General features: G+C 43.0%; 1 protein-coding gene across 2 annotated transcripts in view; it reads left to right on the forward strand.

Annotated features, from left to right (window-relative positions):
- Window positions 1-23,234, forward strand: part of CHRDL1 (chordin like 1) — a 133,905-nt gene extending 110,671 nt beyond the window's left edge. For both annotated transcript variants that reach the window (XM_068249607.1, XM_068249605.1), the window contains 5 exons: window positions 4,204-4,384; window positions 9,958-10,152; window positions 19,959-20,123; window positions 20,243-20,332; window positions 22,331-23,234. In XM_068249607.1, the coding sequence (XP_068105708.1) occupies window positions 4,204-4,384; window positions 9,958-10,152; window positions 19,959-20,123; window positions 20,243-20,332; window positions 22,331-22,461 (762 nt within the window). In that variant the 3' untranslated portion in view covers window positions 22,462-23,234. The remainder of the gene's footprint in view (window positions 1-4,203; window positions 4,385-9,957; window positions 10,153-19,958; window positions 20,124-20,242; window positions 20,333-22,330) is intronic.
- The last annotated feature ends 4,763 nt before the right edge of the window (window positions 23,235-27,997 follow it).

Genomic DNA, 27,997 nt, shown 5'->3' on the forward strand with positions numbered 1-27,997 from the left:
TGTGCCTATAGGCACCTGTGATGTGAATCCAGGCCTGGAATGTACTGAAGACAGTCAATTGTAGTGTAAAACTAAACACTATCTACTGTATACGCAAGGAAAACACTATTGATACACAAATGATTCTAATTAAATGCAAATTAAGACCTTTTAAACAGTAAATAGAAACACCTGTGTACACAAGCAGTTATGTTGAAAGCTATAATTCATCCACCCTAGTCAACAGGAGACTATGCCATTGCTCATACTATATGTATAATATTTGCAGCCATTCAATAAATTCCCCTTGGAAAAGTCTGTTGCATGACCCAGGAATCAAATTCCAGCACATAGACATAATCTGACTTCCACCTTCACCCTTTGCTGCTGTGAGATTAACATTTTGTGGGCCGCACTGCAGCTCAGCAGAGTTTCATTCCAGCCCAGTTACTCCCTGTTCAGTAAGTAATAAAGAATTTAACCCTCCCACACCCTTCCCAATGTGTTTATTATAAACCATATGTAGCTCTCAGTATGTGTTGACTGTAATAGGAAAACAATTTTCAGTACTCTTTGGTGTAAAGACACTGGGTAGGATGAATTAAATGCTTTTTTCCACACTGACTAGGGGCAGTGAGATAAGGCTCTGCTGAGCTGCAGCTCTGCAGTGCGAACCACAGTAGAGAGAGGAGATGGGTGAGATCAGGTGATCTGTGCTCACCAGGAAGCTTGGCTGGTGCCCCCTCCAAGTTGCCCCTTGTTTACCCAATGGGGTGCTTAAGGGGGTAAAGAAAGGAGTTTAGACAGCAACCAGAAACCCGGTCTGTCCAGTAATATCGCAATGTAATCTCAAAAGGAAGAGAAACTACAGGATCCAGCCAGCCAGCCAGAGACATTCAATACATTGTGTGCTTTGCACCACCATATGTGTCTTGAAATAAACAGTGAATATTGTTGATTTATGCCTTAAAGCGGACCCAAACCAAACATTTTTTTAATTCATAATATTTAGTTGCACCACTCTGACACATACAAACAGAGCCGGATTAAGGCTAAATGGGGCCCTAAGCAAAGTAACTGATTTGGGCCCCCCATCATGTTGTAATAGAATCAGAAGATGCAGCTGCACAGCAACATGCCGCACACACCGGGGCAGCCGAGCTACTGGTTGCTATGGGCAACAGCCCGCTTTCCTCTGTGGGTGCACAGCACAATGCAGGGAATAGCAGCGGCAAAATGCAGAGTGAGAGATGAATGGCTGGGACATTTGCACTCAGGGGCTGGGGCACCCCTGTGAAGAGGGCGCCAGATATCACAGCAGCAGCACTTTCCCCCTGCATCTCCAGCCTGGCAATAGCAGAAAGCTCTGGACACCGCCAAACCGGAAGCCGTTCCCCAGGCAGAATTACATAACCACCCCACCACCAAACAACCGATTTCCTCCCAAACTAGACAGCCACCATGCAGCCTCCATCCCAGTGAATACGATAGTCCAGCAGAGAAGGCAGCCGCAGCGGAGGAGAATGACAGCACCAGATGACTCACATTCACCTATTGCGATCCAAGCAATAGAGGTCCCGTCATCCGGAGCCCATCTGTCTCCTCTAGAGTGCTGCTGCTCTGTTGCTACTACTATTACTACTTCCTACTTCCTGTCTGATCTGAGAATCAGGAAGTTCAGAGCGAGCGGCTGCACTGTAGAAGAGACAGATGGGTTTCAGATGACGGGATCTCTATCGCTTGGATCATGGATAGGTGAGTGAGCGTTTGCCATCTGCTGCTATCATTCTTGCTGCAGCTGTGGTTCTCTGTGGGAAGGGAGGGAGGAGTGGGCAGCGGCAGAGCGCACAGTAGCAGGAGGGGGACCTAGGAGGAGAGCCTGGCTCTGAAGACAATCAGCAGCACATGGCATCATTTGACAAGACAAGACAAATAACATTTATATCGCGCTTTTCTCCTGGCGGACTCAAAGTACCAGAGCTGCAGCCACTAGGACACGCCCTATAGGCAGTAGCAGTGTTAGAGAGACTTGCCTAAGGTCTCCTACTGAATAGGTGCTGGCTTACTGAACAGGCAGAGACGAGATTCGAACCCTGGTCTCCTGTGTCAGAGGCAGAGCCCTTAAAGGGACTCCGAGCAGTGCCTGTGTGTATGCCTTTAAGTATACCCACAACTAATTAATTACATCCTCACACCTACCAGCATGATGTTTGTAATTATATCCCCCTGGGTTCCTTATATTTCATTGCATTGTGCTGAATCAAGCTGCCGACTTTGGAGAAACGTCGTCCTGTGTAATACAATGTAACTATGGAAAGATGCATATCATTTTGAAGCTCTCTTCCTCCTCTCTTTCTCCTCTTTCCAATGATAATGACAAATTGCTGTTGCTGCGATTTCAATCGCGAAAATTTCGAAAACTAAAAGTCATAGGGTGGGGGTTTATATATCATTGGAAAGAGGAGAAAGAGAGCTTTAAAATGATATGCATCTTTCCATAGTTACTGCACTGCTCAGAGTCCCTTTAACCATTATACCATCCAGCCACCGCTAACAGGATGGCGAGGGCTGGTTTATGTGCTGATGGGGCCCCTTTGACTCTGAATGGGGCCCCAAGCAACTGCTTTTGTTGCCTGGTTGGTAATCCGGCCCTGCATACAAAGATAAATAAACACTCTTTCAAGCCTATGAGCATTTCAGTGGATGCTTTTCACCCTAGTGACAGAGATATGAAAGGGAGTTGCTGGAAATCTTTCATTTGGAAGTTATCACCACAACTGATGGTTTCAGTGAAAACTTTGGAATGAAGTCCTCTTCTGCTGTCAGGCTACAAGGGTAATGGGTAAAATTAGTACACATAGAATTAGACCTGATATAGGTCCTAACACATCCCCACTCTATCTAAAACAAAAGTAATAATGGTAGACATCAGGGTGAGATTTACCAAAGGGCACTGTAGGCACATGCCTACAAGCGCCTGATGATGGAAAGGCGGCTCACTCCTTTCCCCCAGTGCCTCCCTCACTCCTCCTCTATGCAGAGTCCTGATGAGAGTGTAAATGAGAGGTTACTCACCCAGCTCTCAGCATTCCACTGACGAAATCTCCCTTCAGTCAGGGGCTGCTACTTAATGCTGAGGTTCCTCTAGCTACCTAATACTTGGGGTCACCTCTAACTACTTAATATTGAGTGTACTTCTGGCTACCTAATACTAAGGGGCACCTATAGCTACCTATGACAGGAAGTGACAGCTGGGCCAGCCAGCACACTTGCGTGGGGGTTTGTAGGTTTATGGATGGTGAAGTCTAAGGTGCCAGGACAACGATGCTTATAGGCTCCTGTGAGGTAAATCTGGGCCTGGTAGACATACATAGATGTAGTTGAATAAAAATAAGAAAATGTTTAACACTTCTTTTAACACAATTCATACTTCAACAGCTTGTACATCCAAAATGTAACACAGTAATGCAATATTCAAATGTATTTTTGTATTTCATTGCCCTAGTTAAAAACACGTAATGTATAATGCTAGTGGATTTATACTTTAACCACTTCAGGATTCTGCGTACGCATAAGTACGCCCCTGAATCCTGAAGCGGTTTCCATGGAAACGGCCGCTCGTATGAGCGGCCGTTCCATGTCAGTTCACGGAGGGTGTCTCTGTGAACACCCTGCGAGCCTCAGATCGCAGCTCGCAGGGTAAATGTAAACACGCGGGGAACATCTTCCCCGCTGTTTACATACATACGGCGGTGCGGCGTAAAGGAGATCGGCGATCCCCGGCCTCTGATTGGCTGGGGATCGCCGGCATCTGATAGGCTGAAGCCTATCTGAGGCGGCGCAGGACGGATTTCCGTCCTGCGCAGCCCATAATGAAGAGGGGAGGGAGGGAAAGAGGCAGAGGGAGGAATAGCGCTGCTGTACCCCCGCTAGGCACAGCAGCGCGGTGGCGATCAGACCCCCCCAGCAGGACATCCCCCTAGTGGGGAAAAAAAGGGGGGAAGTCTGATCGCCCTGCCTGCTATCTGATCTGTGCTGTGGGCTGAAGAGCCCCCGCAGCACAGAACATCCAAACCACCCGAAACCCGGAAGTGGTTAAATACCTGTCATGTGTTGAAGTTTATTGTTTTTACCCTTTATTGACTACTATAATATATTTACATATTGCTTGATAACTGTTCAATAAAATGCAAATAAAATGTTTGATTCATTATCAATTTACAGAGACATTCCTACCAGCGTTCTTATCATGTACCTTCCATTGGCTCAGGCTCACTGAGACACGGAGGAAGCTCACCAAAATATGCCAACTCTAGAACTAACCGTGGTGTCATGGCTGACCCTCAGCAGGCCTCTGGGACCATAGTGCAGATTGTCATCAATAACAGCCACAGGCCTGGCAGAGGTAATACAATACAGCACCACCATATGTACAAAACTCAGGTGTGTTTTTAACAGTAAAACTTAATGACTTATGTGGTAGTTCTTTGGCTTGAGTTGATTCTCATAATTTCTTCTTTACATATCCCTGGATCAACTGGGATATGTGCAGGTTCAGGATGGTGTTTGTTGTTTGTTTATTTTGTTTCTGTTTTTCATTTTAGTTGAACTTGATGGACGGATGGCTTTTTTTCAACCAAACTATTATTACTATGTTACATGCTTCCCTAGATATTCTGTGTTTATGGCTCCTCAGGTTCGAAGATTTCATGGATTGAAGCTTTCCTCGCATAGTAACCATGCATTAGACACAAACATTTCTTGTTTTAAGAGAATTCAACCTGAACTATTCCTGAAGTATCCCTATTAAAATGCATGTCTAAAGCTTAAAAAATGACTTTAAGCTCCCATATGTCCCAAAAAGCAATCAGCTTGCAGGAATATTGGTGGAACATACACTGGAGGTACTGAATAGGCTGAGTAGGAAAAACGAGATCTCACCTCGACTCTTCTCCCCGATGACGATTTTGGATAATCAAAAAGGTGAACAGGGATGTCAAAGAGGGACTTATAAGAACTGGAGACAGGGTAAGAGGGCACAGATATGCTCCTTGATAATAGGTGGGAAAAGGAAAAGTAGGGAAGGGATAAAAGAATTATTACAGATAGAGAAGATTGGTGACTGGAGTCTAACTCAGTTTAGGCACTTTCTGTTGACAATGGGGAGTAAAGAAGAATTATCAAGAGACTTGACATAGTTCGAGAAATTGTGTATGGAGACTGGACAGACAATGGGCTCATTAGCTAACATATATGTATATATTGGTGATGGAAGGGACTACACACAGAAATATAAGAACAAATGGGAGATTTGAATAGGGAGCTTTCTCCTCTACAGTGGGACCAAATAATTAAAATGACTCACGTGTCCATGTCGACAAGAATACAGGAATCGAGTTATAAGGTGGTGATGAGGTGGTATTATACACCAGATACACTGAATAAGATGGGAAGGACAGACCCCCTATGCTGATGAAAGGGGGGACCTGTTGCATATAATATGGGGTTGTAAGGGACTGACAACAATTTTTGGAGGATAATTAAACATCAAATCTGGAAAGTAGCAGATATAGCCATTTCTGCTGACCCTGGAGTGTACTTACTGCATCTGAATACTAGTAATATAATAGAATATAAAGGCTCCTTGGGGATACATTTAATTAACACAGCTAGGATTGTGATCTGCAGGAACTGGAGGTCACAAACTGCTCCCTCACTAACTGAGTGCCTCTATGAGGTAGGGTATATTCAGAGAATGGAGGAACTTACATGTATAGTATATGGTAGAGAGAATAATAGATGGGAAAAATGGAGGGAATTCGCCAATACTGAAGAGTGTAGCTGGACGGGAGGAGAGGGGGAAGAGGTTCTGGTTTGATGTAGGACTGGGAAATATAATTTAATGGTAATTGAGAGGGAAACCTGGGATAGTAGAATATCGACTCTATGCCACCTTTTGGATGTGAGGAGGGATGGTCATTTTTCTTGTCTGTATACTTTTCTTTCTTATTCTTTCTATTCATCTATGTTCTCTGTAACTATTCTGTTTTTCTTTTTTTTTCTTGATCCTTCAACACTAGATCTATATCCCCACCCCTAGGAGGATAATATATGCTACCCACTGGACCCCAGTACCCAGGGGAATGAGAAGATAATAATAGGGGGAAATACATATTGGAGAAGATATTGGGCTCACGGGGAAACGGGTCGGATTGGGAGGCATAGAAGGTGATGTGGGGAGGGTGTGGAGGGGTGGGGAGAGGTGAGGAGGGGTGAGGATAACAGAGGATATGGAAATTATGTGTTCATGGATTAGAGGTTTGCTAATGTGAATGTGTATTATGGAATTTATACTGTTTGTAAATTAGTGGAAAAACTTTTTTGGGGGAAATAAAGAATATAAAAAAATGACTTTAAAAAAAGCATCTAAACTGTATGCCTGATGCCTGTGATTGAATACAATGCAGAGACGGCCTTACTTTCAAAGTAAACTTTAATAATGCTCATGTATGAAACAGTTCTTCTGGCAAGGGGCCCTATCCAAATCACTTTTTATCCTTTTTTTTTCCTGGGAGATAATTTTTCATCTTCTGTTTAAAATAACTTTTCAGTTCTCTGCAGATGATTTACTACCAAAATGTAGGTGAAAAGGTACTATCAAAATGATTCTGAGTATTTTCTTGCTTGCTGGTGGCTTCAAAGGCATTTTATTGATAAGGTGTGAAGATTTCACCAAAGAGAAAACTTAGTAGAAAAATGTAATTAGATCAGGCCCAAGGACTCTTAATACACCAGAGAGACAGCACGTGACACGTGACACTTGAAGAACATATCATACCTTTTAATCAGGTGTATATTATTGTTATTGTTGCATAAGAAAGATTATGCTTCAGAAAAGAAACAGATTTTAGCCCCCCTTCCTGACGAATGTGAGTTTGTGAGGGAGGACAGTGAAATATCCAACTTGATTTATATTATTCAATGTAGTTATAAGTTCAAATTTTGCTTGTTACTATGGTGATCTGTCTACAGAATCTGTGAAGGTTTAATGGAAAAGTCAGTAAGATTAAGGTGTTTAGAAAGAAGCATCTCATTAGTCACCTTGCATCTGCATCATTTATACACCATTTTCCAGTGTAATAATGACAGTCATAACTGTAACTGGACAGTCTCTTGGTACTGCCAAATTAAATAAAATCTGCAGTAACAACCACAGTAATGTTCACCGTGCAGCAATGTGGGAGGTATAACTAAACCCTTATGTGTGATTATCCTCCTTTTGCAATACATATAACAGTGCTAATATTTTTTAGACTTCCCCTTCACATGAGTAGGGAGCGCTTAGCATGAGAATTTAATGTTATTGGTAAACGTATTACAATTTGTTTTTATAGGAAATATTTTTTTAAACACATTCTGCATCTATGCAAATGAGCATATGAATGCAACATACACTGCCTCTGTATGAAAATGATAGGTACTGTGCATTAGCCCTAGATTGATAAAAAATAAATAGCATATTTACACAAATAAGCTTACAGAACATGGTTTATACATGTGTTGAAACTGCAGCCCCATTAAAGACTAATTACAGTCTATCATAACATTTAATGAAAAAATGTATTGCTCATTCAGTTATCCTGTTTGTTTCTATCTCAAAGTAATGTCATCTGGGTAAAATTAACAAGTCACCCCAGCCTAGAATACACCGGGTCTGTGAACAGCTATTGCAATGGATGTGCTACAACAAATTAATTCAAGAAACTCTTAAGGTGGCCATCACCCCCGGGCCACCCATGAGGCGGGGTGAGACAGACGTGCCATGGGTGGGGGGGCTGCTGAGCTGGAGGGAGTAGCAGCCAGGAAGGGGTATAACGGGCACACAGCAGCGAAGGGGAATCAGACCCAGATGAGGGAGGGGGGGGGGGGGGGTCCGACCCTTCTCCCCACCGCTGTGCCCGCTGCCCCCCTTTCCTGGCTAAATAATTGAATCTATCGGGATTAAAACAAAAAAATTGATAACTGCATGGCAAACTTTACAGAAACAAAAATGTTATCTTCAAACACCTTCTGCTATGTTTACTCCCTTTCATCAACTGCAATTACTAATAAAAAGACAATCAGGTAACCTGTGGCATGTTGCTGATAAGCTTCTGAGCAAAGTGAAACACAGTCTATAAATCCTTTCAGTAACTATCTAGCCAGTACTTGTTTGTTTATAGAAGTTTTTATTGTGTGGCCAACATGCTGGAGCAGAGGGGGTGTTTTGACTGTAGTTCCACTTTATGTTTTGCCCATTTCTCATAAAGATATACCCCTACTACTTCCTGGGCCATTGGCCCTGAAAGGCTCAGCACATACAAATAGGAGGAGTGACTGTTTATATACCGTGCAACATTTATATAGACTAGAAGTTCAAATCATTAGGCACACTAAATTGACCAACAAATGATCAAAAACATGGGCTCTCGTCTCAATCACTTTTTTTTTACTAAAGAGTTTCAGCCAGCTCTCCATGCAATGTTAAATATTTATTAGCTATATGTAAATTATTCCAATGTTTTAGGGAGCCATAGGCCCCCTTTATCAAGGAGGTCACAACAATGAGCCCATCCTTGGGGCTTTCAATGCTACAGCAAGCTCCAAGGAAAGGCTTATTGTTGTGAGCTCCCAGAAGTTGTATGTATAAGTAATATGGTTGTCAACCACGCACCAGCCCTTAGAACCTATCTGCAAGCTTGGAGATAACATTATGGTGTGTAAAGTTAACATTAAAGATAACATTATGGTGTGTAAAGTTACATGTTCCACTATATCTGATTGGGTAAATGTCACATAGCGAAAGCATGATTTGCACATAATAAGAGGACCTGCTAACTTACCACTGCCTTCGCTATCTGCACTGCAATCTGCGCTATTGGTCCTCCTTTTCCTTTTACAAAAGTAGATTGCAAAGGAAATTTATTATTAGAACCAGGGCCGGGCCGAGGCATAGGCTGGAGAGGCTCCAGCCTCAGGGCGTAGTGTAGGAGGGGGCGCACAATTCATTCAGCTGTCATTCCTAATTGTGTATGAAGCAGAAAGAAATAAGAAAGGGGGATACATGGCAGTGACTGCAAGCCAGATAACTAGATATTAAGGTGTTGGGGAGGTTGTGAGCCCTGTGGCCCTCTTAGTCTATCAGCAATCAGTGAGTGACAGCTGGGGTGGGAGGGATGGAGGGGCGCACTTTGGTGTCTCAGCCTTGGGTGCTGGAGGACCTTGTCCCTGCTCTGATTAGAACAATATACAATATTGAATTAACAATAGCAGAAATAATTGATCCAAGGTCTCAAACTAATGTAATGATGAAAGGATTGTCTTAAAACAAGTAAAGTTGGAGAAATAGAGGAGTGCACCACTGAACAACAAACTGGAATGGAGGGACTTTTATGAGTTGGGGATGGTGTATTTACATGGAGTCAGATGAAGGAGAAATGAAGTTGAAACTATAGCATATCAAGCGACTAACCAGCAGAGAATGTTGCCGCTTGTATCATAACCTTTCATTACCAGGTCTAATTATTTATGGAATCACTCTGGGTTGCATGCTTGTTTAAAACTTGGCTCTGTGTCATTGCTGGTATATTATGTTGATGAATAACTTGTTATAGCAGTCAAGGTGTCTGGCAACAAACCACAATTAAAAGAAATGTTTATGGCAAAACTGAGATTCCAAGGAAGACTAGAAAAGATGTAAGAATTAGCAACATGTTTTTATTTATCTAAATACAAGAGAGATTCTTAGAAAGAGAAACAGATCATTATTTCTGCAATGATGTTGGCTTGGTTGCCAGTTGGTCTTCTTCCTTTCCCATTATCATTGTCCCCTGAAATCATGTATTATTCTGCTTGCTGCACTGCCGATCTTCCGACCCATCACTAGTAAATTGTCATTTCTCAGCTTACACCTGCTTGTGTTTGCTCTGTTCCCTGCAGTATGCATCTCGAATGGGAAAACATACTCCCACGGAGATTCTTGGCACCCCACCTTGCGAGCCTTTGGAGTGGTGGAATGTGTGCTTTGTACGTGTAACTTCACCAAGCAGGAGTGCAAGAAAATCAGCTGCCCTGAGCAAAACCCGTGCAAATATCCTCAGAAAGTCGATGGAAAATGCTGTAAAGTTTGCCCAGGTGAGTTCAAACAAGACAGAAAACATTGACTTCTCTCTCTTCATTTTAGCACTTGATGTTACTTCAGTAAGAAGAGATCAGTGCAATGTGTGTTCGTGCTGTGCTGACAATAACAATGATTAGTACTGGTGGTGCTAGGTTGTACTTTACATGCACAAAATAGACATTCAGTTTATTCATGTGTATCATTCCTTAAAGATAAATTCCACTTCTGTTATAACATTGTTCTATACTGGTAAAATTGGTGAATGTTTGTTATTTAACGTTGTTATGAGTCATTTTTCTGTTTGAGTTTGTAGCCAGCAAAGACTGTCTGTCAGTAAGTTGAAATTGTATTTTGTAACCATATCAACAATAGCGTTGCTTCACTGTACAACTAATTAGCTATAAAGATCACAAGCTATTGTTTCTCATCAGGGTCATTTTTAGGCATAGGCTAACCAGGCCAATGTTTGGGGTGACACCTGCAGCAGAGGGCACTACAGAACTATTCTCAGCACATTGTGCTTTATTTCATTCCCATACCAGCTGCTAGTTCCATTAACAAAGGGATGGGTAATAATTTTACTACCTCAATGGGCATTGCTAATTAGCATACCAAAGGGGGCCTAGACAGCATAACAATGATACTGCAGGTGCTATTAATGTGCTAACCATTGCTAACAGTAGTATTGTAGCTGTTTTAAAAAACAAAATCATTTCCATACATTAACAATCAGTTTGTTATTGGTGCTGCAAAAATAATGTACTAATGTAGGCTATGATTTTCCCATTCTGAGGCTGATTTCACACTGCAAACCAGCGTTGGCGATGCGGTGCGTCACGCCCGACGCACCGCATTACACCTTCAAAAACAGTCCTTCAGGGAACACTGCGCTTTTGCGCTGTGTTTTCTGTCTGGCCAATGGCCAAGCAGGAAGTGACGCGCACTTGGCGTCACTTCCTGCTTTGGGTATGTGGAAGCGTATTGTTAAAATAAGATTCCGCGCAAGCGCGTCGCGATGTCACATCGGTTATTTTTTTTTTTAAATCCACGCATCGCCATAGACTAACATGACTGGGATCACCCAGATCGCCGCATATTGACGCATCACTGCAGCTTTAACATAGTTTTGGACCTGCATCGGGGATGTGGCAAAAACGTCACTTTCATCACGTCGTGCCGTACCACACCGTGGAAGTATAGCCCTGTGCACACCAAAAACCTCTAGCAGATCTGCAAAACGCTAGAGGTTTTTGAAGCAGATTTTCAGAGCGATTCTTGGCATGTTTAGAGAGGTTTTCTAAACATGGCTAGCGTTTTTTGGAGCGTTTTTTTGTGTAGCAGATTTCAAATATTGTTACAGTAAAGCTGTTACTGAAGAGCTTTTGTAACAAAAACGCCTGGAAAACCGCTCTGATCTAGCATTTTTTCAGAGCAGTTTAACCACTTGAGGACTGTGGGCTTTACACCCCTTAAGGACCGGCCACTTTTTTTCCATTCAGACCACTGCAGCTTTCACGGTTTATTGCTCGCTCATACAACCTACCACCTAAATGAATTTTGGCTCCTTTTCTTGTCACTAATAAAGCTTTCTTTTGGTGCTATTTGATTGCTCCTGCGATTTTTACTTTTTATTATATTCATCAAAAAAGACATGAATTTTGGCAAAAAAAAGATTTTTTTAACTTTCTGTGCTGACATTTTTCAAATAAAGTAAAATTTCTGTATACATGCAGCGTGAAAAATGTGGATAAACATGTTTTTGATTAAAAAAAACCCATTCAGTGTATATTTATTGGTTTGGGTAAAAGTTATAGCGTTTACAAACTATGGTGCAAAAAGTGAATTTTCCCATTTTCAAGCATCTATGACTTTTCTGACCACCTGTCATGTTTCATGAGGGGCTAGAATTCCAGGATAGTATAAATACCCCCCAAATGACCCCATTTTGGAAAGAAGACATCCCAAAGTATTCACTGAGAGGCATAGTGAGTTCATAGAAGATATTATTTTTTGTCACAAGTAAGCGGAAAATGACACTTTGTGACAAAAAAAAAAAAGTTTCCATTTCTTCTAACTTGCGACAAAAAAAAAAATGAAATCTGCCACGGACTCACCATGCCCCTCTCTGAATACCTTGAAGTGTCTACTTTCCAAAATGGGGTAATTTGTGGGGTGTGTTTACTGTCCTCGCATTTTGGGGGGGTGCTAATTTGTAAGCACCCCTGTAAAGCCTAAAGGTGCTCATTGGACTTTGGGCCCCTTAGCGCAGTTAGGCTGCAAAAAAGTGCCACACATGTGGTATTGCCGTACTCAGGAGAAGTAGTATAATGTGTTTTGGGGTGTATTTTTACACATACCGATGCTGGGTGGAAGAAATATCTCTGTAAATGACAATTTTTTATTTTTTTTTACACACAATTGTCCATTTACAGAGGTCTTTCTCCCACTCAGCATGGGTATGTGTAAAAATACACCCCAAAACACATTATACTACTTCTCCTGAGTACGGCGATACCACATGTGTGGCACTTTTTTGCACCCTAACTGCGCTAAGGGGCCCAAAGTCCAATGAGTACCTTTAGGATTTCACAGGTCATTTTGAGAAATTTCGTTTCAAGACTACTCCTCACGGTTTAGGGCCCCTAAAATGCCAGGACAGTATAGGAACCCCACAAATGACCCCATTTTAGAAAGAAGACACCCCAAGGTATTCCGTTAGTAGTACGGTGAGTTCATAGAAGATTTTATTTTTTGTCACAAGTTAGCGGAAAATGACACTTTGTGAAAAAAACCAATAAAAATCAATTTCCGCTAACTTGTGACAAAAAATAAAATCTTCTATGAGCTCACCGTACTACTAACAGAATACCTTGGGGTGTCTTCTTTCTAAAATGGAGTCATTTGTGGGGTTCCTATACTGTCCTGGCATTTTAGGGGCCCTAAACCGTGAGGAGTAGTCTTGAAACAAAATTTCTCAAAATGACCTGTGAAATCCTAAAGGTACTCATTGGACTTTGGGCCCCTTAGCGCAGTTAGGGTGCAAAAAAGTGCCACACATGTGGTATCGCCGAACTCGGGAGAAGTAGTACAATGTGTTTTGGGGTGTATTTTTACACATACCCATGCTGAGTGGGAGAAATAACTCTGTAAATGGACAATTGTGTGTAAAAAAATCAAAAGATTGTCATTTACAGAGGTATTTCTCCTACCCAGCATGGGTATGTGTAAAAATACACCCCAAAACACATTATACTACTTCTCCCGAGTACGGCAATACCACATGATTGGCACATTTTTGCAGCCTAACTGCGCTAAGGGGCCCAAAGTCCAATGAGTACCCTTAGGATTTCACAGGTCATTTTTGTTTCAAGACTACTCCTCACGGTTTAGGGAAAGACGGTTTAAGAAGACACCCCAAGGTATTCCGTTAGGAGTATGGTGAGTTCATAGAAGTTTTTATTTTTTTGTCACAAGTTAGCAGAAATTGATTTTATTTGTTTTTTTTCACAAAGTGTCATTTTCCGCTAACTTGTGACAAAAAATAAAATCTTCTATGAACTTACCATACTCCTAACGGAATACATTTGGGTGTCTTCTTTCTAGAATGGGGTCATTTGTGGGGTTCCTATACTGCCCTGGCATTTTAGGGGCCCTAAACCGTGAGGAGTAGTCTTGAAACCAAATGTCGCAAAATGACCTGTGAAATCCTAAAGGTACTTATTGGACTTTGGGCCCCTTAGCGTACTTAGGGTGTGAAAAAGGGCCACATATGTGGTACCGCCGTACTCAGGAGAAGTAGTATAATGTGTTTTGGGGTGTATTTTTACACATACCCATGCTGGGTGGGAGAAATATCTCTGTAAATGACAATTGTTTGATTTTTTTTTACACACAATTGTCCATTTACAGAGAGATTTCTCCCACCCAGCATGGTTATGTGTAAAAATACACCCCAAAACACATTATACTACTTCTCCTGAGTACGGCGATACCACATGTGTGACACTTTTTTGCAGCCTAGGTGCGCTAAGGGGCCCAACGTCCTAGTCACAGGTCATTTTGAGGCATTTGTTTTCTAGACTACTCCTCACGGTTTAGGGCTCCTAAAATGCCAGGGCAGTATAGGAACCCCACAAGTGACCCCATTTTAGAAAGAAGACACCCCAAGGTATTCCGTTAGGTGTATGGCGAGTTCATAGAAGATTTTATTTTTTGTCACAAGTTAGTGAAAAATGACACTTTGTGAAAAAAAAACAAAAATCAATTTCCGCTAACTTTTGACAAAAAATAAAATCTTCTATGAACTCGTCATACACCTAACAGAATACATTGGGGTGTCTTTTTTTCTAAAATGGGGTCAGTTTGTGGGGTTCCTATACCGCCCTGGCATTTTACGGGCCCAAATCCGTGAGTAGTCTGGAAACCAAATGTCTAAAAATGACTGTTCAGGGGTATAAGCATCTGCAAATTTTGATGACAGGTGGTCTATGAGGGGGCGAATTTTGTGGAACCGGTCATATGCAGGGTGGCCTTTTAGATGACAGGTTGTATTGGGCCTGATCTGATGGATAGGAGTGCTAGGGGGGGTGACAGGCGGTGATTGATGGGTGTCTCAGGGGGTGGTTAGAGGGGAAAATAGATGCAATCAATGCACTGGGGAGGTGATCGGAAGGGGGTCTGAGGGGGATCTGAGGGTTTGGCCGAGTGATCAGGAGCCCACACGGGGCAAATTAGGGCCTGATCTGATGAGTAGGTGTGCTAGGGGGGTGACAGGAGGTGATTGATGGGTGTCTCAAGGTGTGATTAGAGGGGGGAATAGATGCAAGCAATGCACTGGCGAGGTGATCAGGGCTGGGGCCTGAGGGCATTCTGAGGGTGTGGGCGGGTGATTGAGTGCCCTAGGGGCAGATAGGGGTCTAATCTGATAGGTAGCAGTGACAGGGGGTGATTGATGGGTAATTAGTGAGTGTTTAGGGTAGAGAACAGATATAAACACTGCACTTGGGAGGTGATCTGACGTCGGATCTGCGGGCGAACTATTGGTGTGGGTGGGTGATCAGATTGCCCGCAAGGGGCAGGTTAGGGGCTGATTGATGAGTGGCAGTGACAGGGGGTGATTGATGGGTGGCAGTGCCAGGGGGTGATTGATGGGTGGCAGTGACAGGGGGTGATTGATAGGTGATTGACAGGTGATTGACAGGTGATCAGTGGGTTATTACAGGGAAGCACAGATGTAAATATTGCACTGGCGAATTGATAAGGGGGGTCTGAGGGCAATCTGAGCGTGTAGGCGGGTGATTGGGTGCCCGCAAGGGGCAGATTAGGGTCTGATCTGATGGGTAACAGTGACAGGTGGTGATAGGGGGTGATTGATGGGTAATTAGTGGGTGTTTAGGGTAGATAACAGATGTAAACACTGCACTTGGAAGGTGATCTGACGTCGGATCTGCGGGCGATCTATTGATGAGGATGGGTGATCAGATTGCCCGCAAGGGGCAGGTTAGGGGCTGATTGATGGGTGGCAGTGACAGGGGGTGATTGATGGGTGGCAGTGACAGGGGGTGATTGATGGGTGATTGACAGGTGATTGACAGGTGATCAGTGGGTTATTACAGGGAAGCACAGATGTAAATATTGCACTGGCGAATTGATAAGGGGGGTCTGAGGGCAATCTGAGCGTGTAGGCGGGTGATTGGGTGCCCGTAAGGGGCAGATTAGGGTCTGATCTGATGGGTAACAGTGACAGGTGGTGATAGGGGGTGATTGATGGGTGATTGATGGGTATCTAGTGGGTGTTTAGGGTAGATAACAGATGTAAACACTGCACTTGGGAGGTGATCTGACGTCGGATCTGCGGGCGATCTATTGGTGTGGGTGGGTGATCAGATTGCCCGCAAGGGGCAGGTTAGGGGCTGATTAATGGGTGGCAGTGACAGGGGGTGATTGATGGGTGATTGACAGGTGATTGACAGGTGATTGACAGGTGATCAGGGGGATAGATGCATACAGTACACAGGGGGGGGGGTGTCTGGGGAGAATCTGAGGGGTGGGGGGGTGATCAGGAGGGGGCGGGGGGGGGATAAAAAAATATAGCGTTTACAGATAGTGACAGGGAGTGATTGATGGGTGATTAGAGGGGTGATTGGGTGCAAACAGGGGTCTGGGGGGTGGGCAGGGGGGGGTCTGATGGGTGCTGTGGGCGATCTGGGGCGGGGGGGGAGAAATCAGTGTGCTTGGGTGCGACATAGGGTGGCTGCAGCCTGCCCTGGTGGTCCCTCGGACATTGTAAACATTACAAAGTGTATTATACACTTTGTATGCGGCGATCGCGGGGTTAACATCCCGCCGGCGCTTCCGTATGGCCGGCGGGATGTTGCGGCGGGTGAGCGGAGACAAGCGCCGGCGGAGGATTGCGTCACGGATGATGCGATCGCTCTGCCCATGCCCCTAAAAGGACCGCCGCCTCTGTGGGTGAGCCGGTCCTTCAGGGCTCCACTTCCCGGCCGCCCCTGTGCGTTAGGCAGTCGGGAAGTGGTTAAGCTTTTCCTATACTTTACATTGAGGCAGAAACGCATCTGCAAACCGCAAAAATACTGCAGGAGCCATGTTTGCTAAAAACCTCAAACCGCTGGTGTGCCCCATCCCATTGAGATACATTAGCCAAGCGTTTTCACAAGCTGCAGCGTTTTTGAAAATGCTACCAAAAACGCTTGTTGTGCACCAGCCCTATGAAAGTCTCCATAGATTTTCATTGCTCAGCGGTGGGGTGCGGTAAAAATACCGCACCGCCCCAGTGTGAATGGGCCCTCAAGATTTGGAAAGGGGGGATGAAAACACAGGGTGCCTTGTCTGGGGCACCACAATGGCCAGAAAAGGTCCTGTTTTTCATTTTCAACACCTAGAATAATAATGGACTGGCAGCAGATCAGACACTCCTATCTGACAGTTACTGGAATGTATGCTTTAATATGTACATAAGCACAAATTAGGAAATATGAAATAATGATTTATTTTAACTGCAGCATTCATGTGGCCTACCATCATGCTGACACCAGCCCACATGACCAAAGGTTTCATGTTCCCAAAGTAATAATGTCTGCTGCTTTTGGTCATTGGGCCTCGTGGCATCTCTGTGGTCAAACTTCCTACCTCCCAAGGGACAAGAAAGTTGTGACCGCTCCCAATTTCACAGGACTCAGTGTTTTGGTTGAAGCAGGTCTCTTAGAGGACAGGTCCAAGGAAATAAAAAAAACAGGATCTACTTACCAGGGGCTTCCTCCAGCCCCTGGAATCCAATCTATCCCTCGCCGCAGGTCTGGTGTCCCGTGATACCCTCCATTGCATATGCCAACCTCGCCAGATCAGCATCTTTTGCGGATGTGTCTTTTATAAGATAAAATTAAGTTCATAGGTTTCTTTTCAAGTATCTTAAATGGCACAAGACAGTTCCAAGCATGCTTTTGAATGTCATAAGGCAAGACATTTATTGAAGTCAAAATGGTAACAGTGGCAAATGACAAGACACACATCACCCACCTTTGAGCAGCTGTGGGTGGAAGTAGGAAGCATTTGCATTCAAAAAGACCAAAAGCCAAGGTCTTGCCAGTGACAGTCTGACAGAACACTGAGAAAGAAGTAAATGTTGTCACTGGAGGCAAAGCTATTGTTTCTCCTGACAGTTGTAAGACATGGCAGTGCATTATTATTTTACTATGCAACATTTACTGTACATTAACTCTTTATTCTGCTTCTCTTATTAACTATTGGTCCTTTAACATTCTAATTATTATAGTACAAACACAACAATCTGAATATTTACCGTAACACAGCTCCTGAAGTCCAAAACGTCCACTGGATCATAACCTTGTCATACCTCTTGTCCTGCTACAGCCTTCTTGGAGACTATTCAGAATCAGAATTGTTTATATAGCCCAAGTAAGGTTACACTTAGGAATAATTAGGTTCGATAGTGGATAAAAAAAACCCACACAAACCAGAGAACATGGAAGTACTCTCCAAGGTCATCTTTGGACGCCATTGCTTCAGTGTCTAGAACCGGTTTGCTTTTTGCTAGTATTACTAAAATCAAGACAATTAGTGCAGTGTTTCCTTTTAGACACCACAAGATCCATATACAATTATCTTATTCTCCTGAGCTTTCTCCTAGGAGATATTTTTTCATTTTGTATTTAAATTATTTTTCAGCACTTTGCAATTGAAAAAGTACCAACAAGTAGGTGAAAAGGTACTATTCACATTTGCAAAGTGGTCAATAAAATGCATTTTAAGCCACCAGCAAGCAAGAGATACTCAAAATAATTTTGATAGCACTATTTCACCACCTTTTGGTACTTTTTCAATTGAAAAGTGATGAAAAATGATTTTAAATAGAAGATGAAAAATTATCTCCTAGGAGAAAACTCAGGAGAAAAAGGTAAAGCAAATGTTTAATTCACTTTTTTCTCCTATTTTTTTCTCCAAGGTTATATTTTTACACCTTATTAATAAAAGGCATTTTAAGCTACCAGCGAGCAAGAAAATACTCTGAATAAATTTGACAGTACTTTTTCAGCTACTTTTTTAACGGAAGAGTGCTGAGAAGAAGACAAAAAAAATAATGTCTCCTAGTAGGAGAAAACTTAGGAGACAAAGGGAATTGAAGAAGGGCCTTATTCTAAGTGTCATCTTTTTAACTTCCACAAAGTTAAATTAATGAATTGCAAGGTGGTTAAACTTCTGAAGACCAATCTGGCAGGAGAAAGCTTATGTATCATATTCCTGAATATTGTAGTTCAATATTTTGGATAAATAGCAGCTTTACTTGGCTGATGAGACTGTTGAATTCTTGATGACTTTCCCACAGGTCAGCTGAGGATATTCTAGTGAATAGATTCAGTGCTAAGATAAAGCAGGATCTCTGTTCTACTGACAATCATTGGCAAGTCGAGAAGCTTTCATGTGGGCCCAAGACTGACACCAGCATCTGAGGTCAGAAAAATGGCTGAAAGATTGGGTTCTTCGGGAGCCCTATTATAATGGTTTCCAGACATCTCCTGTACTTGTTAGTGTGCATTACACAAAATATCTAAAAAGAACAGAGAAATTCAGAAGTACTTCCAACAATTTTAATTTAATTGATAGTAAAGCAGTTGATTAGAATAACAGATAAAGCAGAATTCCACTGAGCAACATATAGTGCCATGTCTGGAGGTGAGAAGCCTTGATTGTCATATAGACAGAGTTGAGAAGATCACTGTCATTAAACTGCTAACGAAAATGGGTGGTTTAGAAGATTGAATGAGGTCAGCACAATATGAAAATAATGATGGGGTTTGGGGGAGAACTAAATTGGGTGGGTCACATTGCCTTGGTAGAGCAATGGGTAAATAAGTAGTGGGGGGGAGGGGGTTGTTCAGCATAATGGGAACACAAATTCTGGTCCCTCAGTAATCTGTAAATTAGCCTTTTTATATCATATGTGTTACAATGCTTAGGAAGTACAATACACTTGGTTAGTGAATTAACCCCTCAGTATTACGACCCAGCCTGGTATTATTAATTCTCTGGTACCATCCCCCTAGCTGGTATATTAAGCTTTAACTAACCTGATTCTATTCACCATGTTTGGATGGCAATGTGAACACCTACCAGGTTATCTTCACATTCTACCTAGACCATGGGTGGCACTGGGTATCTAACGGGGCACCTAATTTAAGGGTGCCCTAGACAGCATGATCCCAGCATGAAGACTTGCTTCTGTGTATTAGGGAGACTTCAAAGTAGTGTAGTGAAATAAACTTCCCTATTTGCTTTGTTACAGAGGACACCCCAGACCCGAATTCTGGAGACAAAGACTACTTATGTGAGGACACCGTTCCTGTATTTGAGTCTATATTATTAGAGGAAGGAGAAACAGTCAGGAAAATAGCAGTGGTGACAGAAGACCCTCCATTGGCAGAAATTCATGTCTGGGTAATCCAGAAAGGTAATCAGAGAAGAGGACATTTGTAAATGGTGCTTTATGCTATGTTATTTACTTATACCAGATATGATGAGACACAAATGTACTGTGCAAGCATACACAATGAACTTTCTCTTTTATAGGTGTTCTGAGACAATTTTACACTGAAAAAATGTCCAAGGAAGAATTTGAAGACCAGCAGGAATTCAAACAGATAACAAGAACGACAACAAGTGAGTTCCTACTTTTCTAAGCCTGACACCAAAGTGCGCCCCTCCATCCCTCCCACCCCAGCCGTCACACACTGATTGCTATAGAGTAATATGCTAGAGTAATAGGCGCCCCAGGGCCCCCAACCCCCCCAACACTTTAATTTCTAGTTATCTGGCTTGCAGCCACTGCCATGTATTCCCTTGTCTTATTTTTCTCTGCTTCAAACACAATAGGAGAATGATAGCTGAGTGATCTGTGCGCCCCCCTCCTACATTGCGCCCTGAGGCTGGAGCCTCTCTCGCCTCTGCCTCGGTCCGGCCCTGATAGAGAGCCAGAATATTTGAGCTTAATTATCAAAAGTATGTGTGCAGTGTGCATTGTGTGTGTAGAATGTGTGGGCGTAAGCAGGGGTGTCTATTCCATTTATTCAGTAGGAGTAAAAGCAGTGTTCAAAGTGCAGAGACCCAGCTAGCCAAAATTAGCAGTTACATTAATGTCTATGAGGATTGCACACAGTAGAAAAATTTAGCCAAGTCTAAAGTGCAAGTTTATATCTCTGTCAGTGTGTTGCAAGTCTGAACAGATGAACAGGAGATGACCACAGTGTGCATCAATATAGACACTGTACATACAAAAACGTTGAGGCAGGTGGTTTTGGCGCACGGCGCTCAGCACTGGGCCCCGAAACCAGGCGCCTCATAGCAGTACTGTTATGCTACGCAAGGCGCAAAAAAATAATTCGGGGCTCCAGTGGTCATTGGACCTCCCTCTAAGTTGTGACAACTCAGAGGAGGAATAGTATTTAAGTTCAGCGGCAGCAAGGAGAGCCGTCATTCAGCTCACCCTGCTCGCAACTCACAGACGGCGTACTAATACATCTGCCAAAAATGTGCTTTCAAGAATGATAATGCAAATTACCTGTAAACCACATGCGCAGCATGCTACATAGAGAAGATCACCAAACAAACCAGAGTCAGGACAGAATACTAGGGTTGGCAACAGATTAGCAAATACAGGTATGGTACAAAAGGAGCAGACAAGTAGCAAAGTCAGGACAGGCTAATCGGTTCGGCAACAGGTAAGCCAATACAGAAAACAGGATTCAGGTCAAGGAACAGGTAACAGTAATGTACAGATAACTCAGGCTAGGAAGCAACAAAGTTCTGGCAACTGACTGAAGGAAAGGCAGTCCTTATATAGGCCATGCATAATCAAGAGTAGAGGTTGTAATTCCCCATATGTGCATTTGAATGGTTGCTATATTCAGCAACCCAGGCTTGATCTTTATCAATTAGGTCTTTCCACACTCTACAATTAATGTACTACACTAGAACGGGCTCCCGTTGTCCCTGTGTTCTTTTATTGTTCTAATCTTATACAGCAAATTACTCATACATGATTTTTTAGCACTAGTCCCTGGAGAATACCACACAATTGCAGTTAAATGTAGCGTGAGCTTACACTGCTTTTAACCCATTAGAAGCTTCAAATCATGTTTGAGATAAGTACACTGATTTTGACCTCAGTCTGCAGAACTGTTTGTGCTGTAAACTCTTGGAATGCTTTGATGTCTCTATGCTAGCAGAAAATATAAAAACTAAAAGCAGAAGTCCTCTGTTATTGTCTCACACTGCCCCCTAGTGACAAGTGTCCATAAATACACATTTTACAGAAGTTCTTATTATTAGCAAGGAAGTGTATTAAATAAGAAATAAAAAAATGTGCTAAAATAAATTGGCCTGGAGCACTTGCAAGCCTATCAATAAATTGGATGCTAAAGGGTTAATAATTGGCTGCAAACTGAAACAGGAAAATCATTTTTAATAATAATAAAGTGCAGCGCATGCTATTATTTATTTTTTTAAGGAAAGCAAAATTTCACTTTGAAGAGTAAAGAATCTCAAAACAGAAAGGGTTATTATTTTTCTATATTTATTTATTGGGGTTTCCCTAAATGGGCATAATGTGTTTATTCGTTTTTTTTTTCTCAAATTTGGTCTTTCCATCTTTTTATTCAGGCCAGTGGAAAATCTTCAGCGAGGGAGAAGCTCAGATCAGCCACATGTGTGAAACTCGAATTTGCCGGACAGAACTGGAAGACTTGGTGAAGGTTCTGTACCTGGACAGGACTGAAAAGGGTCATTGTTGAAAGTGAAAACACTGAATGGCGAGAGGGAAGCAGAGGCCGCCTAAAGACATTGGATGTAGAGCTGGACTGCAGGCTCATTCTGCTTAAAGTCAACTTTGTTGGCAAACTCCAAATGCAAGGACTATTAAGCATGGTATGCTGCAGAGGAGTAACTGGCAGACCCAAGTGTATAGGAGTCTGTGAGCAGTTACATTCTTCTTCTTATGCCTTACAGGGCTGGCACTGCTATGAGAAAATACACAGGTTTCTTCTTTATGAGCAAAAAAAAAGTGTTTATTTGGAAAGTGAAAATTAATGGATTAAGCTTAACGCAATAGATGGATTGAGGACCGTTATGTAGAAAATGCTGAATTTAAGTGTGTGCGTCTGTCTTAATATACCTGCATGCACAGCTGGCTACTTCACCTAGTGTGCCGTTTAATAACAAGGTGGCACATTGTCTCGATACAGACACAGCTCTCTATGGTTCCTGCCACAGAATGTAAAATTCTTTACTTATTATACATCCTTCAGCTGCATAAAGAGATCCATTATTGGCCTTTAACGGTCCAGCAAGTTTTGTACAGATTAAATGTTGCAGGACAATCTGACATTGAATTACTAGTCCTCAGCACAGCACACTTCTGGGCCAAATGTGTCTGGATGTAACCCTGTAGCCTTGCTAGAATCAGACTTTCAAATGATTTTTTTATACGTTTTAATTACCACCTTGGAAAAGTGGTTAGGTACAGTATATATAATGGAGAAAATAAACACAAATTATAAAGAAAACTTTTACCACTTTAAAACATTTGTCTTGTTTATTGGTTGTTAAAGTGTAATTCCTGTTACAGAAATGGAAGAGGACATTTTTAGCGTGATCGTGTTGAGATCCAATAGCTAATTATTGCATGGATTTGTTTGAGTTTTTTTAGATCCTGCAATCATTAAAGTGAACCCGAGGTGAAAATAAACTGATGAGATAAACAATTATATTTATTCTCCTGCTCCTTAAAATTACTTTTTAAAGGAACCCAGAGATCAGTCTCAATAAAAATTTCATACATACCTGGGGCTTCCTCCAGCCCCATCCACACGGATTGCTCCCACGCCGCTGTCCTCAGCCTTCTCCAGCTCCGGAACCGGGTCCCGTAACCTCAGCCAGTCGCTGCCAGTCTGCGCAAGAGAAGTGTTCCCTCTACATATCTCTCTAGCGTATCTCTCCCAACTAGGTACTGACAAGACAGACGCCGTCACTTCCATGCCTAGAAATTAATTCCTTCAGGCAGCAAAATAAAACAAGTAAAAGAGCCTGGTTGTTAATATGTTTTGTACTGTACTTACACATGCTTATCTCATCATGTCACATGTCGCCTTGGGTACACTTTAAGGGAAAATGTACACATAAGTACTGAAGTTTGTTATTTGACTATAACTGATACTCATACTATATTGCTTCTAATTGCAGCAGGACAGAGGACCACTGCTCTAGCTTTACCTGAGATGTCCTATGATTGTGTTTATGTAATCTCCTTGAGGAGAGGTTATGCAAAACATAAAGTTGCCACCTTAAAACAGTAGGTCTTTGCAATTATTCAGGTTGGAGTGAGCATATAAGGTCTCCCACAATGCATCACTGCTGAATATGCAAATTGTCCCTTTGTTGCCCCTGAATGCCAAATATACCACTTACAGGCACACCCCTTCCGATTTCTCTAGCATTCCTATGATGCACAGATTGTTATGATGGAGACGATTCTCCATGATGTCCATCTTGGTTCTTGCAGCCTCAGAGGTACTAGACACCCGCTGCACATTTTGCTAATGTGGTACGAGGCTGCAAGCCTGTCCTCTGCATTGGAGCCCTAAGTCTCCAAAGTCTTCATTCTCTCCCTCAATTATTGCAGATCTAGGCATAACAGGCCTACATTGACTTTAACCTTCTCTAGCATTCCTGTCTCTGCCGTGCTGCTGTCCATAATGGCGGCCAAAAGCTGGGATTGTGGCGCCTGCCTTGTCAGCTCTGAGTAGGCCATTAGATGATGTTTTCCAAACACTTCCAACAAATCCATCTCGCTCATGACGACGTGTGGTCACACTATGCTGGGGAATCAAGAGATATTGTGCATCGCTGCAGGCCTCCCTCCTCCTGCACCCCACCTCACCTGACAGGTATTTATCTATTGCCTGGTCACATCTCTATTCCTCGATATGGACTTGGATGTCAGGCTGGATAGCCAAGTCACATGGTCAGTTTAGGGGTAAAAAGTAAGCTGAGTCAGCCAAATGATTATGCCAGGACAAAGTCCATGCTCAGAGCTCTCTCTACATGCAACCGCTCACAGTGCCATCTTGGTCACATAAACCAGTGGTCAAAATCTTACAGCTAAATACATCTACAGTGCATGGTTGCAAAACCGTTATTGGTTACTTTCTAATCATATGTAAGTCTATATAAAGGCTCACAACATATTTATGTGGCAGCATACGATACTGGGAAACTACATGCCACTTGCTGACCATTACGCTTACTTTGCATAGGGAAGGACTGTCTCTTTGCCAAATTGTTTCCAAAGTGAATTGTAATGAATTGTGTTGTATCCAGTATAATACAGCATCATTAAGGTGCCCATCATGATACAATCTTGATTGTACATTCTTACCAAATCCATGTAGTATAAGAGTAAACTGAGTGAATATACTTTGAATAGTTACCTTAGGTAGCCCCTTACATAGAAATGGTAAGATTATACAATCAAGACTGTATTAAAGGGTACCTGAGATTATTCAAATTAAAAAAAATGTATACATACTTGGGGCTTCCTCCAGCCCCCTTCAGGTTGCTCGGTCCCTTGCCGTCCTCCTCCGCTGCACGGATCCTTTGCAATTCGACCTGGTAATTTGGCCAGTAGGCACAGTCCGGCTGTGCATGCTCCCCTGTCGCGCTCCAGCGGGCGGTAGAGTTCTGCACCTGCGCAGTAGTAATGTGCAAGTGCAGAACTCTCTGGCGATGGGAGCACGATGGGAGCACGATGGGGCGCGCAAGCTGGGCCATGCATGCGCAGTACGCACTGACTAGCAGAGTTACCGGGCCTAACTGCCAAGGATCCAGGTGGAGGAAGAGGGTGGCGAGGGACCGAGCAGCCTTTGGGGGGCTGAAGAAAGCCCCAGGTATGTATATGTTTTTTATTTTAAGCCATCTCAAGTTTACTTTATAACTTTATAAAACGGAATTGGTGGCTTATCATCAGCACAGTGGAACCTGCTATGTTTATCAGAAAAAGACACAAGACTTGCAACCTTTAATCCTGTGCAACTAGTTTTGGGAAAAGTGTTACGCTGTTTGAGGTGGGCTTTTAGATCTCTGTGGCACATATATAGTACATGCGTACAAAGATACACATACATACCTACATAACTGATTTACAGGTTCTTCTACCGGCTTGAGAAAGGACACATAGCTGTCTAAAGCAGTAGTCTGTAATATCCACGTACAGTAGCCCTTCTCTTTCATGTACAGCTCCCTTGGACAGCGGCACCCCTCTTCCATGAGTTGCACCTGATCTGCAGACTCCATATTCCATTTTCTACTTACTCTTCCATGACCATCTGCCCCCTTGGGAAACAGCCGCACAAGGCCAGGACCCTTGAGACCCTTCCAGAAACCCAGTCCTGCTAATCAGCTTGTATACAGGACAGTCAAGCAAAAAGGATGAAATGATTGGCAAAGGGTGCAAACTATAGACGTTAGTACTCTATCCTAAAAGAGTTTTCATCAGCAGTCATCCATCCTTGCACTGTCCTTAAAAATACTTGTCTGCCCTGGCCTCATTTGTTGTGTTTGCATTAAATCCAGCATTTGCTTCATTTGAAATCTGAAAATGATTTACTCTGAATATGGTATATTAGAGGGGTGGAAGATGCCAGGCTAAGCCTAGTGGACTGAACAGCCCCAAGTATTGCAGAATCAAGCCCCTTTGGAAACACACATAAGAAAATAAGAATTCTAAGCAAAATGTAGGTATAACTATGAAAAATCAGTGTTAAACGGACTCACGTTTTTTATTTCTAAAAGATGCCGGTATTTTAATTATTCATACAGCAAACAAAGCACCTTCAGCTTAATTGTTCCAGCTGGTAGCAGGAACAAAGACTGCTCTGTTAATGTTACGTCCATAGTTCTGAGCTGGCTGCGCACTGCAAAACTTAGGAAGAAAAAGGCAAGGTCCAGTCATTAAGCGTTTACAGCCCATGTGAGTTATTTTAAAAGCGATGCCTTCATCTCACAGCTGGTCCTTTGAGGGGGCCTGGATTCTTCTCACTGAAAGCTGGGCACAACAAAGGAGGGCTGCTCATTTGAAGGGAGCTGTGGATGTCATGTGTGCAGCATTCACTGCTAGCAAACATGATTCCTAATGAGCTCTTGGCCTATTCCAACTTGCACCCACTTCACAGCACTGCTGATAGAAGCTGCTTTCTATGTGTTAAATCTGTAAACGAGACTGGGAAATTGATTGTTGCCTAATGTTTCTCTGTTTGATGAGCAGGCAAGCAAAACAGTAAGGACAGCATTTAATTATTCAGTGTCATCTCAGTTAAACTGTTGAACTCTAGAGGGTCAGCCCAAGCATTATGAGGTGTTCTTTAATGAAAGGACCACTATCGAGAAAAAAGTAGGCAGGTAAAATGTGACAGAAACGACAGGGTTTGGGCCAGTTCATCTCCTCATGGGGGATTCTCAGGGTTTTCTTTGTGTTCAACAGCATTTCCTGAACAGCAGTTTAACTGCCAAAATAGTAAGATACCAGCCAGCCTTCCTAATCACTTGCATACTATTTTGTCAGTTAGAATTTGCAACTGCTGTTCAGGAAATGCTGTTGAAAATAAAGAAAACCCTGAGAATCCCCAATGAAGAAATGGACTAGCCCAAAACCTGTCGGTTCTGTCAGATTTTAACCTTCTATTTTTTTTTGCGATAGTGGTCCTTTAAGCTAAGTGTACCCTTCAGATAGAAAAAGTTTTGAACCTTGATGGTCACCCATAACCTCCAAGTCCCTGTCAATGAGAGAGACCAGTTGATGCTGTGGTCCTCACCTTGGTTCAACCGGCGCTCATTTTTCGGACATCAGTTTGAAAGCTGCCAATAAACTAAGCAATTTTTTTTTGACCCCGCATCTATCCATCATTTTCAGACAGCCCTTCTTACAGCAACACTTTCAGCAGCCCTACCTCCAGCAACACCCCACCTGCACCATCTAGCACCGTTTGCAGCAGCCTTGCCTCCAGCACCCTCTGCAGCAGCCCGGCCTCCTACACCCTCTGCAGCAGCCCTGCCTCCAGCACCCTCTGCAGCAGCCCTGCCTCCAGCACCCTCTGCAGCAGCCCTGCCTCCAGCACCCTCTGCAGCAGCCCTGCCTCCAGCACCCTCTGCAGCAGCCCTGCCTCCAGCACCCTCTGCAGCAGCCCGGCCTCCAACACCCTCTGCAGCAGCCCTGACTCCAACACCCTCTGCAGTAGCCCTGCCTCCAACACCCTCTACAGCAGCCCTGCCACCAGC

Source organism: Hyperolius riggenbachi, chromosome 8, assembly GCF_040937935.1.
Source record: "Hyperolius riggenbachi isolate aHypRig1 chromosome 8, aHypRig1.pri, whole genome shotgun sequence".
In the NCBI taxonomy this organism is placed as follows: Eukaryota; Metazoa; Chordata; class Amphibia; order Anura; family Hyperoliidae; genus Hyperolius; species Hyperolius riggenbachi.